The sequence below is a fragment of the Delphinus delphis genome, chromosome 14, assembly GCF_949987515.2.
Source record: "Delphinus delphis chromosome 14, mDelDel1.2, whole genome shotgun sequence".
NCBI classification, from domain to species: Eukaryota; Metazoa; Chordata; class Mammalia; order Artiodactyla; family Delphinidae; genus Delphinus; species Delphinus delphis.
In genome coordinates, this window is record NC_082696.1 from 73,207,939 (window position 1) to 73,228,333 (window position 20,395).

The 20,395-nt window shown below is 36.5% G+C and overlaps 1 protein-coding gene across 1 annotated transcript in view; it reads left to right on the forward strand.

Annotated features, from left to right (window-relative positions):
- The window catches only part of LOC132437174 (type 2 phosphatidylinositol 4,5-bisphosphate 4-phosphatase-like), a 35,222-nt gene extending 17,895 nt beyond the window's left edge, over positions 1–17,327 (forward strand). Inside the window, 3 exon segments of the mRNA XM_060030446.1 lie at positions 5,637–5,767; positions 16,448–16,958; positions 16,960–17,327. Coding sequence (XP_059886429.1) covers positions 5,637–5,767; positions 16,448–16,958; positions 16,960–17,221 — 904 coding nt within the window. The 3' untranslated portion in view covers positions 17,222–17,327.
- Positions 17,328–20,395: the final 3,068 nt, after the last annotated feature.

Genomic DNA, 20,395 nt, shown 5'->3' on the forward strand with positions numbered 1-20,395 from the left:
AATTCTCAACCACTGCGCCACCAGGGAAGCCCAAAGACCAATGATTTAATCAATCATGCCTATGTAATGAAGCCTCCATAAAAGCCCAAAAGGACAGGGATCAGAGAGCTTCCAGGTTCAAAAAAGCATGCCCAGAGAGGACACGGACTGCCCAAGTCCCTCCCCACATACCTCGCCCTATGTACCTCTTCATCTGGCTATTCATCTGTATACTTTATAATGTCTTTAATAAAGTGGTAAATGTGTTTCCCTGAGTTCTGTGAGCAATTCCAGCAAATAATCAAATCCAAGAGGGAGGAGGTTATAGGAACCTCCAATTTGTAGTCAAGTTAGACAGAATTTGTGGGTAACCTGGGGATTACTTGTGATTGGCATCTGTAGTATAGTCTCCTGGGACTGAGCACTTAACTTGAGGGATCTGACGCTATCTCCAAGTAGACAGTGTCAGAATTGAGTTAAATTGCAGGACACCCACCTGGTGTCCCAGATTTGCTTGGTGTGGGGGAAAAAACACCCATCTGGTGTCACAAGTGTTGTTAGTTCTATTTCTCTAGAGAACACTGACAAATACAATGGCTAAGCTAGAGTCCTTTAACAGGAAAAGAAGCAAATCATAACATAATATTCTAATATTCCCAGGTTCTGCACCACTTTCAGAGCAATCTCAGATGTCTTTAAGATATCACCAATGATATTAGGAAAGAAAAGTTCACAAAACTAAAACGTCTGATCTGCTGCTTCACCTCTGTACCCCATCCCAGTGTGGTATTTTGAGATCCAATCTGTAAAATCCAACTCTGGAAGACTACAAGACTTAGAATGATTCTAAATTATTTTCTGAGGTAGCATTCTTTGATATTACAAGTATTACCCTACAACAGTATTCACATACCTCACCCCTCTCAATGGGCAGCACTAAATTGCCTGACTGCAGCAAGTAAATTGAGATAGTAAAAAGAATTTAAGACTCCAGCAGCCTCATTTTTCTTAGAAAATCTTTGCCAATGGTTTCTCATATATATCATTAATATTTACTTTATGAACATCTAAAAAGCATGAAACTGAAAGTATCTTGATAGTCCCTAGACTTACTTAACTTTCTCATTAGTATAACAAGAAAAAGTAAACTATGTGTTTTCTCATTACAAAAATAACTACCATTTTCATACTGAAGTCTGTTCCCTCTTCTGGCTGTTACCTGGGTTAGGTTACCTGATATGTATGGGTTCCAAAGAAACTTTTCTGCTTTCTCCTGGAATATTGGCCCCTGTGCTACCTTTGGGATGTTTTGTTCTTTTGTTTTTCATTCCTGAGGCAAGGAATGATGTTTATTCCTTCATGTCTCAGTTTGGTTCTTGCCATGTAAGTGCTCTAATCCAATACCAAGGCATTAAAAACTTCCAGCAGTTACTTAGCAAAACAAACCCTGCTTTTTCATTAAAATCCATTATGATCACAGCTAGAAAAAATGATTCAGGGCGACTCTGATATGCTTACCTCAAAACATGATTGTTTCAGTTAATATACTGACTAAAATTTGAATGTATGAACAATACAGTTTCCAGGAAATCATCTGTGAAACGTACATGCTGCTTGTGTCGTTTATATAGTTTAAACAACCAAAAAGAATAAGGTAATTTTGTTCCAAATGTCAAAGGACTGTCCCAAAAGTTCTTATCTGTAAATATTGTTGTTTTCTTGCTTACCCATTTACTAAAACTTATGGGTATGAACGATAGAATTTTCTGGAGAACTTCATGATAAAGCAAAAGCTGCTGTGTAATTTAAACCAACAAATAATAGTACACAATGACTTTGCTCTAAATCCAAGTCAATATTCTTGAATAGGAAAAATTAAGAAAGTAAAAACAGAAGAGGTGTAAGAACTCGGGTCTGCCCTCCGTTCATCAAATATGAAGATTGGGCATTAGGAAGTGGAAAATTTTGAGCACGTTAATAGGTAAAAATGTATGATAGTGTTTAAAAAGATGATACAATTGTAAGGTTTTTTTCCTCACTTAATATAAGCATAACCAAAAGAATTAGGTACGGTGATTATCCCCATTTTATAGATGATGCAGCTGAGGTGGTGAAGTTCTCAAGGATACAGAGCTAGTGAGTATCAAGGCCAGGATCTGACTTAGTCATTCTGTCCTCAGAGCCTTGCTCTAGATAGGGTTTACACAATTCAATAACGTACAAATATAGGAAAAGGTGAAAACAAGTGTTTTTTTACTCAAATTCAGATGCCTAATAGGTTTCTTATTTTCTTAAAACAAAATGAGACAAAAAAAATTAACTTCTAGGCTTCCAAGTCATAAATGTTACCATATCACCTATTAGATTACAAATACTTAACAACACCCCCTGGTCAATGGCTCAACAAATTGGACTATTCCTGCAATCCATCTGCTTAGCAGGTGGCATAACTTTCACTGTTAAAGGACCTTTGTGGTTCAAGGCAGGTACAACAGGGTAGGAATAGCAACAAGGTGGATGTCATCTTTAAGTAAAATGGACAACTTCTTAAAAGAGATGCATGGGTAGTTAATGGCAGGAGTTTTGCAGAACCAGAACGCTCTCTGAAAGTATCACGTAATATTAACTTTTCTCAGCCGTCTGACCTCCACTGTCCCCTGTAAGACATGTGGATATTCCTATTGTTGAGCCCTCTGTCTTTATTGCTGATTAATTTATTTCCAGAATCTACAGCAGTCTTTATTTCATAATGAAATGATGTTTTGTTGTTACCTCAGTAAATAAACTACTTCGGCTAGAGTGGAAAATAAGAATCCCATGTTAAATGTAGAATATAGAATTCCATGCTCAAGTAAACCATGTTAGAGTAAAAAATTCTGTTCATTGGAAAAGAATTCTGTATGGAATAAATATGAATTAGCCTGAGTTATATTCTTCATATCTTAATTATTTTATTACACCCTTGCTTAACTATGCTGAAAACACTCATTGTATCTCACCCTTGCGTAAGACTTAGAAATAATGAATTTTTTAGAAATACCATGGCAGCAACTGTCATTTCTTACAATTTTTAAAAAGTCTTTTCTCTTAAAAGGGCTGAACCACAAACTCAATTCCTTAAGATGAGAAACACCTTCACTCCAAATAATGAAATGTGGTGACAGTGATGAGAAAGAGATGACAAAGAATATTTAAAGTGGAAATGAGTTGTACACCTGAAACTAACACAACATTGTTAATCCACTCTACTCCAATATAAAATAAAGTTGTTTTTAAATAATAAAAACAAAGTCACTGAAAAAATAAATAAAGTGAAAATGAAATGCTTACCTCTTTATCTACGGCCTGCAATGTTTTGGGTTTTTTTGTAGTTTGAATGTTTAATAACAATCTAGATACTCACTAGAGAGTAATCCATCTGAGAGCCTGACCATTCATTCTTCTATGACTTCAGCACAGAGCACCAAGTCTGAAACACAAAAGTTTCTCAGTAAATATTTATTAAATTAAAAGAAAGACAACTGTTTTTCTCTCAAACATAGGGTATCACTCAAATTCACTGACAAAGTATGTAAATTGTACCCAAATGGAAAGTGAGATCATAGGATCACAGAATTTTAGAAATGCAAGGAAGTTCATGAGGTTTCTTTCTTGGTGCCTAAGAAAATTCTAGGCTGTAGGAGAAAAGTACACACTAAGAGAAGAATCCAGTTCTCAAGCTGCTGTGTTTTTTCTCCTAGTTATGTGCATTTTTCTGATATTTTAAAATTCAGTTTCCTTTTCATTCACATTGGAATGCCCATCCAGTCTGCTTGCTAGATGCCTCTTAGGTGAGCTCTTATCAAAGCTCAGCACAGAAGTATCATCTATTGGATCAGACCCCTTTCTGTTCCTCCTTTACACTTAAATTAAAAATTCAGTGTGTCTCAACTGTAAGAAAATTATAGCTCAATTGCAAAGAATAATGCCAATTTCAGAGAGAAATGTCTAATATCACAGTAGAAACAAATATTGTAGAGCTTTTAAAATAGACAACTAGGACTTCCCTGGTAGCGCAGTGGTTAAGAATCCACCTGCCAATGCAGGGGACACGGGTTCGAGCCCTGGTCCAGGAAGATCCCACATGCCACGGAGCAACTAAGCTCGTGCACCACAACTACTGAGCCTGCGCTCTAAAGCCTGCAAGCCGCAACTACTGAGCCCGCATGCCACAGCTACTGAAGCCCACACGCTTAGAGTCCGTGCTGTACAACAAGAAAAGCCACTGTAATGAGAAGCCTGCACACTGCAAGTAAGAGTAACCCCCGCTAGCCACAACTAGAGAAAGCCCGCAAGCAGCAATGAAGACCCAATGCAGCCGAAAATTAAATAAATACATTTATTAAAAAAGTAAAATAGAGAACTGTAGAACACATCCAGAGAGCTTACCTAAATCAAAGATATACCATGGTTATCTTTAAATGTAATGGTTTAACTGAAAGATGTTAAGAGGTCAGTCAAGGACCTACAGCAAATAAATCAACCCTTCTGCCTGTTATTATATCAATAGTTTCATTCCTGTGGATTTGTATAGCTTTAAAATGCAAACATACTTGAGACAGGTCATATCTGCAAACACCCTATCATTTAAAACCTTATCAGGGGGACTTCCCTGGTGGTCCAATGGTAAAGAATCCGCCTTCCAATGCAGGGGATGCAGGATTGATCCCTGATCAGGGAACTAAGATCCCACAGACCGCGGGGCAACTAAGCCCGTACACCAAAACTACTGAGCCCACGTGCCTAAACTAGAGAGCCTGGGTGCCGCAAACTATAGAGCCCATGCGCCCTGGAGCCTGCACACCACAATTAGAGAGAGAAAACCCACATGCTACAACTAGAAAGAAGCCTGCACGCTGCAACAAAAGATCCCGTGTGCCTCAACGAAGATCACATGTACCGCAACTAAGACCCAATGCAGCCAAAAATAATAAATAAATTAATTCATTAAAAATAAAAACAAACAAACAACCTTATCAGGATTACTAATCACTTGACAGCAAGTCTGAGAATCAAAGCAGGTACCCCAGGATGTAAAGGAAAGATAGCTTCAGACGTAATTTAAGTACATCAAAGATAAAATGTATATCAACTGGATTTGAGCTCTTTCTCTTCAGAGTCCATAAACGTTTTGTACAATTTTATGGGACTTATGTATATTGAAGTTACATGACTGTTTTATTCTTCCCTTTAGCGTGTGTCCTCTGTGTGGGTAGGAAAAGCTTCTATTTGTTTCCTCAGTTCCTATTCAGTGCTTTGCATGAAGCCAATGCTCATTTTTATGTTTGTATATTAAATTCTGCTTTGAGCCATCATTACATTTGGTAACTACACTCTTTGGTCATATTTAGAATAAAAAAGAAGCAAGCGATAGTCCATAGACATGGGCTAATTAATTGCAGAAGCACTAATACTCTAAAACAGATCAGCTGTAATGTATAGCGGCATCCATTTTGTTGATTTTCTATCTCCAGATACAATTAAAAAGAAAAAGACAATTAAACCTGGCATGTTTTTGTGTGCTGCCATGTTGACCTATGAAGCTCCATTCTTTCACCAGCAACCTTTGCAAACCACTAGTTACTGTTTTATTAATATGTCCAAATCTGATTTAACAGAACTCCGAGCCATTCTAGCACATCAGGCACAAAAAGTCCCTTTGATCTTCTTGCCACTTTTAAGAAACATCTGCATCTTTGTAAAGACCTGGTGGGAAGAGCCAGAAGTTTGAGAACAGATACAGCCACATGTAAGAAGATAGAAAGAATTGTTAGAGGAACCAACCCTTCTTGTTAGAGTCCCAGAGACCTGAATGGAAGGCTGGCAGCATCTAGGGCTATAAATGTAGAGTCGTTTCCAAGAGTTGGACTTCAGAGGTGACCCATTCCATCATTCTATTGAATAAAACAGCCTGATATCATTGTCAAAGAAGGACAAAGTAGTAAGATTGGTTTTAAGGTTATCCAAACATTTGCTTCACAATAAGGAAATTACAACCAAAAAAGTTCCTACTTGGACTTTGCCCTTTTCTAATTTTTTAAGATAAAATTTAAACCTTTCTTTGTCAAAATTTCTCTGTTGTGTTTTATTCCATCTGGGTTTCATTTCAGGGAAAAAAGAATAGTCTCCATAAATATCCAACATATATCTCTGTGCATAGGGTACAAAATGGTCAACTACTGCATCTGTATCCTCTACAAGATTCTGATCTCACCAAGTGCTTAGATACCCTTTATATATTCCCCAGCTCCAGTCACGTGTTTGAACTGAACTGAACTTTTTTGTGTTCCAGATAAATGCTGGAGTGTGCCATGTAAAATAATGTTCAAACACTTCTTTTGCACTGAGTGTTGCAAATGACAAGATGAAGATTCTGGGACTAGCTCAGATGTGTTGGATAAGAGAGATCCCCGAGGGCTAGTTCCAAGACCTGGGAAGGGTTAGCCCTTACCTCCCATTCTGCCGCGAGTCTGAGGTTTCCTTTCCCATGCAGGTGGAAATGGAGAACTGAATGAAAGAAAAAGCAAAGTAGCAGATGATAGCAGAAGTTTTCCATCATAGCCTCATCCAGTTCTCTAGCACATGTTGCAGATTGAGTATTCTGTGAAGCCCAAGAGGCATGAACTGAACAGGAGGTTGAGCCAAAACTCCTCATGGTTTATTGAAAACATTTCCAGGGCTTGGAAATGTATCCTAATAGGAATTCCTATCATTTCTGGCAAAGCCAGGCAAACTAGTATGTTCTGAGAACCCAGTGGCCTTCCCTCTCCCCTTTTAGCAAGAAAGACAAAGTAGTCCAGAGGTACATATTTGAAAATAAGTTGCTTTCAGAATTTAAACAAGAGGATTCAAAGTCTTATGTCCTGGAGTATTCTGAATTTTCACTTTTATAGGTATACATATACATATTTATGTAGTTAATACGGCACAGGCTGGGAAGCAAAAAAAATCTAGATTCTAAACTATGATCCCCTTCTCACGGAAGGCTACTAAATGAGCTCTGAGGTGTCTCCAAATTGTAAATTATGCTGTTCTTTCATTTTATTTTTATCAAATTTTTTGAAGTATGTTTTAGGAATGGTAAACTGCATACATATGAAGTGTACCATTAAATGAATTTTGACAGATGCACACATCCATGAAACCACCAATACACTAAAAAAGCAGAATATTTCCATGACCCCCAAAAGACTCCTGGTGCCCCTTTGTAGTCAAGCCCTTTCTCTACCTTCAACCCAGCCAACCATTGATCTGTTTTCTGTCAGTATGAAGGAGTTTGTATTTATGGAAATGGAATTATGTAGTAAGTACTCTTTTATGTCTGGCCTTGTTCACTCAGCATAATGATCTTGAGACTTAACCATGTGATTGCATGCACCAGTAATTTCTTCATTCTTATTGTTTTATTTTTCTAACCACATATCTGCTGATGGACAGTTGGGTTATTTCTAGTTTGGAGCTATTTTAAATAAAGCTGCTATGGACATGCATATACAAGTCTTTGTGTGTTTCTCCTGGGTAAGTACTTAAGAGTGGAATGGATGGGTCATATGTTAATTGTATATTTAAAATTTCTAAAAAGTACAAATTTGTTTTCCAAGCTGGTTATCTAATTTTATATTTCCATCATGAGTAATTTTATATTCCACATTGTCACCAACACTTAGTATGGTTAGTCTTTTCAATTTCATCCATTCTATTTGTGTATGTAGCTCTGTCTCATTTTTTTTTTTTTTTTTTTGCGGTACGCGGGCCTCTCACTGTTGTGGCCGCTCCCGTTGTGGAGCACAGGCTCCGGACGCGCAGGCTCAGCGGCCATGGCTCACGGGCCTAGCCACTCGGCGGCATGTGGGATCTTCCTGGACCGGGGCACGAACCCATGCCCCCTGCATCGGCAGGTGGATTCTCAACCACTGCGCCACCAGGGAAGCCCTCGGTCTCATTTTTATCTGGATTTTCCTGATGACTAATGTTAAGCATCTTATCATGCACTTAGGACCATTACTTTATCTTCTTCTGTGAGGCGTCAATGAAGTTATTTTTATATTTAGAAGTTTGTTTCTGTTTTCACTGTTGAGTTGTAAAAGTTATTTATGTATTTTGGTTACAAGTCTTTTGGCAGATACACATATTACAAATATTTTCCCCAATCTTTGGCGTGGTTTATTTTCTTAACCATGTCTTTTGAAGAGAAAAACAGGATGTAATAATAAAGCTAAATTTAATGTGTTTTTGTCTGGTTTACACTTTTTGCTCCCCCAAATTGCAAAGATTTTCTCCTTTTTTCTTTAGAAGTTTATTATTTAACTTTTAATTTTGTGATAATATTAGACAGTCAGAAAAGTTTCCCAAAGACCTTCACAGAGCCTCCCTTAATTTTAACATTTTTTATATTCATACAATTGTCAAAACTAAGATGATAAGACTGGGAAAATGCTGATAACTAAACTGGAGGCTTTATTTGCATTTAACCAGTTTTTACACTAATGTCATTTTTCTCTTTTTAATTGAAGAATAGTTAGCTTACAATAGTATATTTGTTTTACTTATACAACACAGTGATTCAAAATTTTTATATACTCCCTTTAAAGCTATGATCCCTGTGCTGTACTATACATCCTTGTAGCTTATTTTATGCATAGTATTTTGTACCTCTTAATCCCCTACCCCTATCTTGCCCCTCCCCCATTCACTCTCTTCACTGGTAACCACTAGCTTATTCTCTGTATCTGTGAGTCTGTATCTGTTTTGCTATATTCATTTATTTTTTAGATTCTACATATAAGTAATAACAAGCTGTATTTATCTGTCTCTGACTTATTTCACTAAGCATAATGGTTATTATGCTTAGTCCATCTCCATTAGTGCAATGGCAAAATTTTATTATTTTTTATGGCTGAATAGTATTCCATTGTGTGTGTTGTGTATGCATGTGTATATATATATACCAAGTCATCTTTATCCATTTGTCTGTTGATGGACACTTAGGTTGTTTCTGTATCTTGGCTATTGTAAACAATGCTGCTGTGGACACTAGGGTGCATATATCTTTTTAAATTAGTGTTTTAATATTTTCTGGATATATGCCCAAAAGTGGAATTACTGGGTCATATGATAGCTCTATTTTCAGTTATTTGAGGAACCTCCATACTGTTTTTCATAGTAACTGCACCAATTTATATTTCCACCAACAGTGTACAAGGGTTCCCTTTTCTCCACATCCTCTCCAGCATCTGTTATATGTGGTCTTTTTGATGATAGCTCTTCTGACAGGTATGCAGTGATAGCTTATTGCGGTTTTGATTTGCATTCCCTTGATGATTAGTGATGTTCAGTATCTTTTCATGTGCTTGTTGGTCATCTGTATGTCTTCTTTGGAAAAAGGTCTGTTCAGGTCTTCTGCCCATCTTTTAATCAGGTTGTTTTTTTTTGATATTGAATTTTATGAGCCATTTATATATTTCGTATATGAACCCCTTATTGTCATATCATTTGCAAATATTTTCTCCCAATCAATAGGTCATTTTTTCATTTTGTTGAAGGTTTTTTTTTCTGTGCAAAAGTTTTAAATTTAATTTGGCCCCATTTGTTTGGTTTTGCTTTTATTTCCTTTGCTTTAGGAGACAAAAAACATATTGCTATGATTTATGTCCAAAAGTGTTCTGCCTATGTTTTCTTCTAGGAGTTTTGTGGTTTCATGTCCTACATTTAGGTCTATTCCATTTTCAGTTTGTTTCTGGATATGGTGATAGAGAATGTTCTAATTTTATTCTTTTACATGTAGCTATACAGATTTCCCAGCACCACTTATTGAAGAGACTGTCTTTTCTCCATTGTATATTCTTGCCTTCTTTGTTGTAGATTAATTGACCATAAGTGTGTGAGTTTATTTCTGGTATCACTTGCTTTCAGCTTGAAGAACTGCCTTTCTTAAAGTGCAGATCTGCTGACAATTTTTTGTTGCTATAATTTTTTGGTTTTGTTTGCTTTTTTTAACCCAAAATGCCTTTATTTCACCTTCTTTCTTAAAGCATATTTTTACTGTAGTAGAATTTTGGCTTAACAAATTTTTTTCCTTTCCATACTTCAGAGATTTGATCCATGGTCTTCTGATCTTCATTGTATCTGGTGTGAAAACTACAATCTTTCAAATCATTTCTTTTTCCTAACTGCTTTCAGTATTCTCTCTTTCTCTTTGATTTACAAACAGATTCATTCAGATGTGGCTAGGCATGTCACTTGTACTTATTCTACTTGTGGTTCACTAAACTTCTTGAAGATGTAAAATTAAGTCTTTCACCAAATTTGGTATGTTTTTGACCCTTATTCTTAAAATGTTTTTAGTAAACAGTTAAATTGATTAGAATCCAACTGCAAATTCTGTTTCACCTGCAGTGGGTGGTATTGCAGATCTCAGTTCTGTCCTTTTATCCTTAGGGGCAGCTAACCTTGACTTTGCTCCATGTATGCTTGGTCCCAGGGTCAATCAGAGATTTGGGTAGAGTGTATATACAATTTAGAATTCCTCTTCTTTGGCTTTTTCCTCTTCGGGACTTCTTCCCCACACTCTAGAGGCCATGGTTGTCCTGTTCTCTGTCCTCTGCTTCTTTAGCTGCCCTTCACTACTTTGTACCTGACGCTCTGGCTAGCCTCAAGCTCAGGTCATCAAAATAGGAAGCTCAGCCCATGACAGCCCTTTCTTCCAAATTTCAACTCACCTCTAATACACGTCTGCTCTTATTCACTTTCCAAGAGTCATTAAGTAAGACTGCGTGTTGGTATGTCTGTGTGCATGTGTATGTATATGTGTTTTCTCTAGAGTATATAGTTGTTATCTGATGAAGCATCAATCTATTGTGACCTTTTCTACCATACTAAAGACACAAATGCCCCAAATTCTATTATTTAATATAGCAATAAATGTGTGTGTGCTTTTGCCTAACTAAACTGTTGCAAATGCTACTTATTACTCCCCTTTATTCATTTTCCCATAATGTTAATATTTCATTTAAACCAGGTGTTGTTTTAATTGCTGGTATGTAGAGTATTCACAGCTGAGCACCTTTTTTGCTGTTCTCAAATAACTCACAAAAAAGAGTAGGTAGAATTTTTAACAAGTTTGAGAAAAGGAAATTGGGACTCCAAAGATTAGAAGATCACGAAAGATCACACGTGCTATGGATTCATGTGTGTGGAGAGAAAAAACTGTCCATTTTGAGAGCAGAAACAACCTAAAGAAACCTTAGGAAATGCAAGCATTTCCTATGAAAGACTGGAGTTAGATCACTTAGGTGACTTTCAAAGATTGCATAAATAGTTAATGACTCAATCAGAATGTCTTCGCAGTCTCAAGGATCAAACTAGTAGGAAAGTGGGCATAAAAAACCCAATGTCTGTTCTATAGAAAGAAGGACTTCCAGCAAAAGTGCCACATAAAAATGACAGACTAAAGAATTGTACTTTTTCTATATTAATTTAGAGGCATTTAAGCAGAGACTGAACTTGTCAGGGAAGCTGTATATTAAGCATTTGATGGGTAATTGAACTAGATAACCATTGAGGTTCCTTCCAGACCACAGCATTCACAACTTGACAATTCAGTGACCATTATCATTGCACCTAAAAGTGCCATTTTTAAAATTCTGACTCTATTACCTTGACACATTTGTATTTGTATGTCCTAAGGAAATAATTTTTTGAATTGAGGGATTAATGTTCTTAGCATGTGGTGCTTGCAGAGCTATTGATGCTGCCTAAGAAAATATTTTAGAATTCCTGTCTATAGCAGACATAAATTTCACGTAATGAAATCATTTTCATAAAGTTGTCATTTACTCTTCTTTGCAAAGAAATTAAAGTTACGTTCTTATTATGGTTAAAGTCAACTCTTATATTAAACAATCAGAATTTTCTTATAAATCAGACACACAGACATACTAATGTATATAGAAACAGAGATACGTGGATTAAAATTTTCCTTGGAAGAAGATTTCTTTGAATTAATATAAATGTAATTTGAATTTTAAATTTTAAATCAAAGAGAAAGTGTGAAAATTGTAACTTTTTTGTATTGTTCTATAATTCAGCTTAATGTACTCATGAGCCACTCCCTTTTTTCCAGTAGGACAATTGTTCTCAAAGTGTGGTTGAAGGACCCCTAGAAGTTCCCAAGACAATTTCAAGGGTTCTGCTAAGCCAAACTACTTCCATGCTATATAATATGGAGATATTTTTGCCCTTTTACTTTCCCTCATGAATAAGTGTGCAGTACATCTTTCCAGAAACTACATGTTATGCAGGACATGTGTTTTTACTGCTAATGGAATATGTGCTTGTGCGGAATATTCCTATGTTTTCTGAAATCTATAGCATATAAATATTTGAATTTTCATAAATTAATTTTTAATTAGTACTTACACTATTCTATTACTATCGCTGGTTATACTTCTTTTTATGGAAGTCATAACATGGATGTAGTTTTGTGCTGCACCACGAGGCATGCGGGATCTTAGTTCCCTGACCAGGGATGGAACCTGCGCCCCCTGCAGTGGAAGCGCAGAAACTTAACCACTGGACTGCCAGGGAAGTCTTGATTATACTTCTTTTAATCTTTGTAAACTCATTATCATCCAATAAATTTTACTCTGAAATTCTCCTTTTAGCTACATGGAAACACAAAAAGAAGTAGAAGTTGTCTAGATTTGTATAATTTTAAATTTTAAAAAAGTTCTAATCTTTTAATTATCTAAAGATAATATTTTTAGTAATAATATTACTATTTTAGAATATAATCATTTATTTTCAAATAGAGGAAATATATATTTGAGGAATGATTATTGGCTTAAAAAAAGAAGACTCATTTTCTCAACCCATAGATGCACCATCTACAACTAAAAATGCTGAGAAAAATTAAACTCTCATATTAGAGGGTCATTTGACTAATGGAAGAGAGAAATCTTCTCTAAGGAACCTGGTGAAACTGTAACCAAGAAACAAAACTGTGACAAAATGCTACTTTCCTCACCTTATAAATGCTAATAATTTTTTTATTGTGTCGTTTGAAACAGAATATTTTAAAACAGTTTTGTAGTGCCAGTTAAGTTGCAATGTTATTTTGAGACCAAGCATTCAAAAGTTTAAAAAATAAATAATTAAATATTTAAAACATAGTTGGGCTAAAGTCTTTAGCAGACAAAACTATTTCTTACAGTTTTTCAAACTAGACTTGGAGAAGCCACTGAAATATCTTACAGGGAATGTTATCATATTCCATTGGCTAGAGAAGAACACAAAATAGCTAGGGTCCACTTTGGACCACTGACGTTGCTCAATGCTTGCTGATGAAAAATAAAGGCATTCACATCAGTGCCAATTTGCGGTATTAGAGTATCTTGTCAAATTAAAATTTTCCTTGAAAACATGGAGATGAGATAATATCTCATCTGCACAACTGTACTTTTTCCTTACAAATGGATGAATCTACAGACATGGCTGGACTTGCTCATTTGCTTGTATTCATCTGTTATGGATACTAAATAAGCAACCGGGAAGAGCTTGTTTTATGTGAATTTTTGGCAACAAGCACAACTGGCACTGAAATATTCAAAATATTGAGTAATATTTTTTAATTACATCACTTTTTGGGCCCCATGGAAGAAATGTGTTGACTTTTGCAATGATGGTACAGAAGTAACTATGGGTAAAACTGCTGGTACCTTAGCACCAATCAAGGTAGTGGTACCTAACTGTACTACTGGCCATTGTATTCTTCACTGATGGGTGTTTGTAAGTAAAAAAAATAACAATAAGGTCAATGTTAATTAGGAATATTTGGTTTCTTGGCTCTTCCTGAGCACCTAGGATAATGGAATCTGGTGCTTGCTTTCTCCCTTGGAACATTCAGGGGACACTTGAGGGATTTCATTTGAGAGTGGTTTTAAGTTGGGAAGGAGAAGGATTCAGGAATGAGGGAGCATGTTGCTATCTTTCCAGAATTCCTCTTCGTAGTTAATTGGTAAAAATATGAATGACTAAATCCATTAACCTTTTCCTGGATGGCTAATTTATTAAAAAATTTAACACAGAAATGCTTCGTTTTTCTTCACAAGTATAGTTCTAGGTTTGCAGATTTCCTTTCTGCTCTTGTTTGTTTGTTATTTTATTGATTCTTAAATTTATTTACAGTCAAAAACTCTCTCACTATTATAAGACCCATAAGGATGGAGTTGATGTTTATGTTCTATTTGTTACTCTAGTGCCTAGAATAATGACAGGTACATAGTGGTTACTCAACAGATAATTGCAAAATGAATTATTTTTATATTCAGTTTAAATTGTCTGAATTTTGTGAGATTTTTTTGTGAACTATGCTTCCAATAAATCATCCTTACGAACAGCAACAACAAAAAAGTCTATCCAATTATATTTACCATTATTTACAAAACAAACTAACAAACAAAATTTCCTTTTTGTGCATAGCAGGAATCTTTTAAAGCTTTTTTTTCTGTTTTATTATTTCTTTTCTGACTTGAAATTTATTGCATTTAATTTGTGATATCTCATTGTTTTTTCTCTCCAAATTGCTCTTTGATTTTTGCTTATTTACATCTTCCAGATTTATTTAATAATAAATACATGTTCTTAAATATGGCTCTATCTAATGGGTTAAAATCATGTAAATCCCTGTTTATAGGATACATGAATAAACCAAAGACATTAAAAATCAGAAATGTTACCATACTTGTCATTCACTGACATTTTCTGGTGGCCAATGCTGTGTTCCTTTCTGCTCAGGATGTTAAAACTAGATCCAGCCTCACCCTGATTAGTCCTACACAACTGCGAGTCACCAGGGACCTAATTAAAAGCCCTTTCCCTTTTAGTTAAAACTTTGAAGAGTCTCTTTCCCAGTTCGAGGTTAATTGTACTTGTCTTCACATTCATATCTTTCTCACCCTAGTACATCCACAGGAACATCAGACAACAGTTAATCTGCTCCCTATTGCGTCTGACTATCCACCTTACTCACCTTCTGGCTGTCTTCCTGATTCTTAGCTCTTAATAGAATCTCCTGATGGGTTTGAAGACTGGTTTAGAATCACTTTGTTGATGAAAATAGTTCCTCTCCTTGTCTTATGTCAACCGACTCTTCCTGCTTTGTTTTATATACAACCCCTGATCCACAGTTTGGAGAACTACAAATAGGCTAACATACACCTGTGCTTACACAATCATACAAATACTGAATGATAGGGCACACAATCACCAAGATCAAACGTGAGCACTCAGGTCGGTGTTCTTGTATAGTGATGCCAGTTCAGACCACACTGGAGAGGGCTAATTTGGCTGGCAATGCTCTTAAAGGGCACAGGTGATTTTGCCCTTCCACATTCACAACATAGCACATCATGCTGCATCAATATGGCTACACTGGCTGATGTAACTTCCTATGTAGTTGTTTATTTTTTTTTACTATCATCATCATCATCACCACCATCAGCATCACTATTTACAACTATATCTATTTGCTACTTCTTGGCATTATAAACACAGCATGAATTTCATTGTCTCATTAAATCAAAGGTGTTCTAGAATATTGAATGTACCTATATTTGCCAAATCCAATATTATTTTCCAAGCCACCAAATTCGTTTCCATTTTAAAGAAGAGAATTCTGATGTTCAGAAAAATAATTTTTCCCTAATGGCACACTGTATGTCATTGATGGAGCTGGTAATAAAACCCTAGTTGTCTGAATCTCCAACTCTGTGCTCAACTGAAATTGCATTCTTCACTCAAAGCTAAAGGAGAAAATAAAAGTTACACGCTGATTCCACAGGATATGTTGTGCTAAACTAATGTCACCCATTTCATTCCTTGCAACCCAAGCATACTTCAAGTACTATTTACTAAATGACCTGTGAAGGTCATTTCATGCAACAGTACAATGTTTGAAGTTTCTGAATTATCCATATTTTGAAATATTAACAAAATATGTTTTGTGAGCCTTCTACCCCCTCATAAAGTTAACAGACCACTTACCTACACTAGTCTCCTAATAAGGTTATGGTTGTACTAAATAGTGAAGAAGGTTTTTTAAAAAGCTCCCTACCATTTGCCAAGCAAGAAATACCATTATAATTTAACATATACTATCTCATTGAAACGCCTTAAAAACCAGCAAGATAGGTATTCTTATTATTACTTTACTAGACATAAAGATAAAGCTTCGAGCATTCAATTCATGTAATTAATTAACAGAACCAAGTTTCAAATTCCATTCTTCAGATCAACATCTCCTACACTGAAAATAAGGCATTATTTTAAAACCTCTCAATTTCAAATCTAATAATAAATATGAAACTGAATTTAAGAAAGAGAAACTACTAGACTCAGCCTCTCCCTGCCGGCCCCGCCATCACTGCTGCAGTCACGACTGCTGATGGGGTGGACGAACGTTTGCCTCTGCTCTCCGCATCCCATTCAAGAAATGTCACTCCCATGTCCCCACCATACTTACAAGAAAGCAGCCCCAGAGCAGAACTCCCACCTCCATACACAGCCATCGCCAGCCCAGACGCCAGTGGTATTCCAGTAATAAAGTGCCATGTGTGCCAATCTCTCATCAGTTTGGATGGCGAGCTTCACCAGCTTGTGGTTAGGTGCACGGTTTGCAATGATGCTAGGCCAGTCGAAAATCCCCCAACAAGGAAGAAGTATGTTAGATGCCCTCGTAATTGTCTCCTCATTTATAAGGACACATCATGGCAAATAGGATGTCCAAGACCCACCTGTAGACACGTAATTAACCTTGGCCTAGTAATGCTTATTTCTGCAGAACAGCCAGCTCAACCTGCATTGCCAGTCCAACCAGAAGGTACAAGGATCACGTGTGGGCACTGTGGAAACATGTTCTTGTGGATGGAACTGAGGTTCAACACTGGCAAAATGCCCACACTGCAAAAAACTTTCCTCAGTGGGTAGTGCACTTCCTCGAAGGCGCTGCTGCGCGTATATCGCCACTGGAATGATATGTATTTTCACTGGAGTTGGATTAACTGTTGGCACCCAAGACTTTGCAAGGCGATTTCATGCAACCTATGTTTCTTGGGCAGTTGCTTATCTCTTAGCTTTGATCTGCCTTATCTGGGCTTGTTATTGGGGGGCCATAAGAGTGAGTTATCCAGAACTTGGTTTTGCATAAGCTTGTTTATGATTTGGTCATGCAGGTGAGAGTATCTAGCAGTTCTCAATAAGCTACTCTGGACATCTTTAAATCATTTACCTAATGGATTTTTTTTTTTTTTGGGTGTGTTGGGTCTTCGTTTCTGTGCGAGGGCTTTCTCTAGTTGCGGCCAGCGGGGGTCACTCTTCATCGCCGTGCGCGGGCCTCTCACTATCGTGGCCTCTCTTGTTGCGGAGCACATGCTCCAGACGCGCAGGCTCAGTAGTCATGGCTCATGGGCCTAGTTGCTCCGCGGCATGTGGGATCCTCCCAGACTAGGGCTCGAACCTGTGTCCCCTGCATTAGCAGGCAGATTCTCAACCGCTGTGCCACCAGGAAAGCCCAACCTAGTGGATTTCACTCTGGTTTATATATGAAGTTTTAAGACTTTGGGAGTCTTTTATGAACAAATGCTCATTGTACTACATTATACGCAAATAGTTTGTTTTGCTGCTAAGTTTTCAAGCTCCAAATAATAAAACTTGGTCTTCATATTCTTTCACATCTCTTAAAAAAAAAGAAAAGAAAAGAAAGAGAAACTACTTATCATCATCAATATCTTCTATTTGATCCAGAATACTTTACTAGAGACACAATAAAGCATGTTTAACCTGCAGTCCACATGCTAAACAGGTATGCTCTTTATTATCACAATAAAAAGGGACATATATTTTATTATCTAAGAGTATCCTGGACTTCCCTAGTGGCACACTGGTTAAGAATCCGCCTGCCAATGCAGGGGATGCGGGTTTGAGCTCTGGTCCGCGAAGATCCCACATGCCGTGGAGCAGCTAAGCCTGTGCGCCACAGCTACTGAGCCTGCGCTCTAGAGCCCGTGCTCCACAACAAGAGAAGCCACTGCAATGAGAAGTCCATGCACTGCAACGAAGAGTAGCCCCCGCTCGCCGCAACCGGAGAAAGCCCCCATGCATCAATGAAGACCCAATGCAGCCAAAAATTGATTAATTAATTTTTTAAAAAGAGAATCCTAACCACTTTGAAATGAATGTTCTTTAAAATTTTTACCTTATTTTAATAGACTAAATATTTAACTACCATAAAATAAAAGATGCCATATGAATCACCATATAAAATAGATGTTAAACTAGGCAGAGAATTACCTCAGCTTATTACATTTCTTTGGTTAAATATTCATGAAAACAGTCATTATCTATAGAAACCATCATAAAAAAGGTTAAGAGTAACACATCTATTGAAATATTTAAAAGTACTTCAAAAAGCTTTTATGCTAAGGAATCAGAAATCTTAAGAATAGAGAGGAAACATTAAATAAAACTCAAAACTAGATAAACCCATAGTGATTATGGTTATTCCATACAGGGCTTGGTCTTTCATTCTTTCTTATAAAAGATTTTTTATAATAACATGGAAGATGTGCATATATATATATATATATATATATATCTGAAATGTATGTAGATATATATGAAATATATATGTATCTGAAATGAATGGTTAAAATATTAAATGACAAAATTGAGATTCAGGAGTACTCTAACACATGATGGTTTCAAACAGTATAACAAAATAAGAATAAAGGTAAAGTCCTGATTTGGGAGCAAAAGAAACTGTGTATGGATAACATGGGGTAGACCTGGCTTGACAGCAGTTTAAGTGAAAAGATTCAGATTTGTCCTCATTGGTATTGACATATACACACTACAATATATAAAACAGATAACTAATAAGCTTTCACATATGGAGTGGGGCACAATAGCTAGTTGGCATCCCCTAGAATTACAGAAGTAGACAAAAGTCTCATATTCTCCCTGAACAGACTTTTCTGGGTCCTAATCTAATCTAAAAAGAATGAAATTAATAAATCATCTTTCTGACCTTGTATTTCACCATGTCATCTAAGTCACTTTTTAGTTAACCACCAACTCAGAAAATATAATCATCCACAGTAGTAGAGGGTTAAGAGTGAAAACCTGGATTCTGAAGCCAAACTGCCTGGGTTCACAACCCAGCTCCGCCACCTGTTAGTTATGTCCCCTGGGCAAGTTGCTTAGCTACTCTGTGACATAGTTCTATTTAAAATGTAGGTAATAATATTACATATATCATAGAGCTATTGTGAGAATCAAAGAAATTATTAAATGTTTGAACGCTGCCTGACACACAGTAGATGCTCTATGTGTGTTTGCTGTTATTACTATCATCCTACCCTTTAAGTTATCTGAAAATAGAAAAATTGAGTAGATTAGCATGAATTTATAACTAACTCATAGCCTTCTCTTCTCTTTGCATCTCTTCTCAGCAAAGATATACTTTAGGAGTATTATAACAGAATATAAATGTTAAACTAAAATTAATTTTACCTTTTTCTTTTAGCATTTTAAAGAATCATTCTGCTCATTTTGATGAAAAGAGAATATTTTTCCAGCAGTGGGTAAAAATAAATTTCCTCTTTTCCAAGAAGAAAAGATTAGACAATCGTGGTTTACAAGAACTAGTTCCTATCTTTTCAAGAAAAGGAAAAAGAGTTTTCTTTAGTTAATGGTGTAGAGTCCAGTTATCATGGGTCACTGAGGTTCTACCTGATAGACCACCAAATGCTTCTGTGTGGGTAAATAAAATAGGGATTTGATGTGCATCTTAAAATTGGTAGAGGCTGGGAGGTTGGAGAGCCTTGTGTGGACAAGAGAAGTAGAAGATTGGAGAGAAAGAGTATGGAAAACTCAGGAAGTTAATCCAAGAGTCCTTTCTGGGAAGGATGAATCAAGTGGGAAGGAGAAAGGACACTACAAGGATATTACTTCACTGTCCATGAGACATTTTGGAAGAGGTTATTTGACAGCTAATCTGTCTTTGTATAAATTATATGGGAAGTTTTAGTAGTGGCCTTTAGAATGTGAAACACCTATTTCCTCCTTCTTCAATCAAAAGTAGCCTGATTGACCCTTGGAGAAGTTTACTTCTCCCAACAGTATAGTGGCAATGCTGTTGAAGTGGTCCTGAACAGGCTTAATCCAATCAATTCATCTCATCACCATGGCCTTGATATTCAATTTAAGGGTGAACCTATAACACAGTTCAAGTAAGGGAGACCACAGGGAAGTAGCCATTTTCTTCCTCTGCATGAATTGCTGAGATAATGTGAGATACAGAACTGCACTCTACATAAAAGAA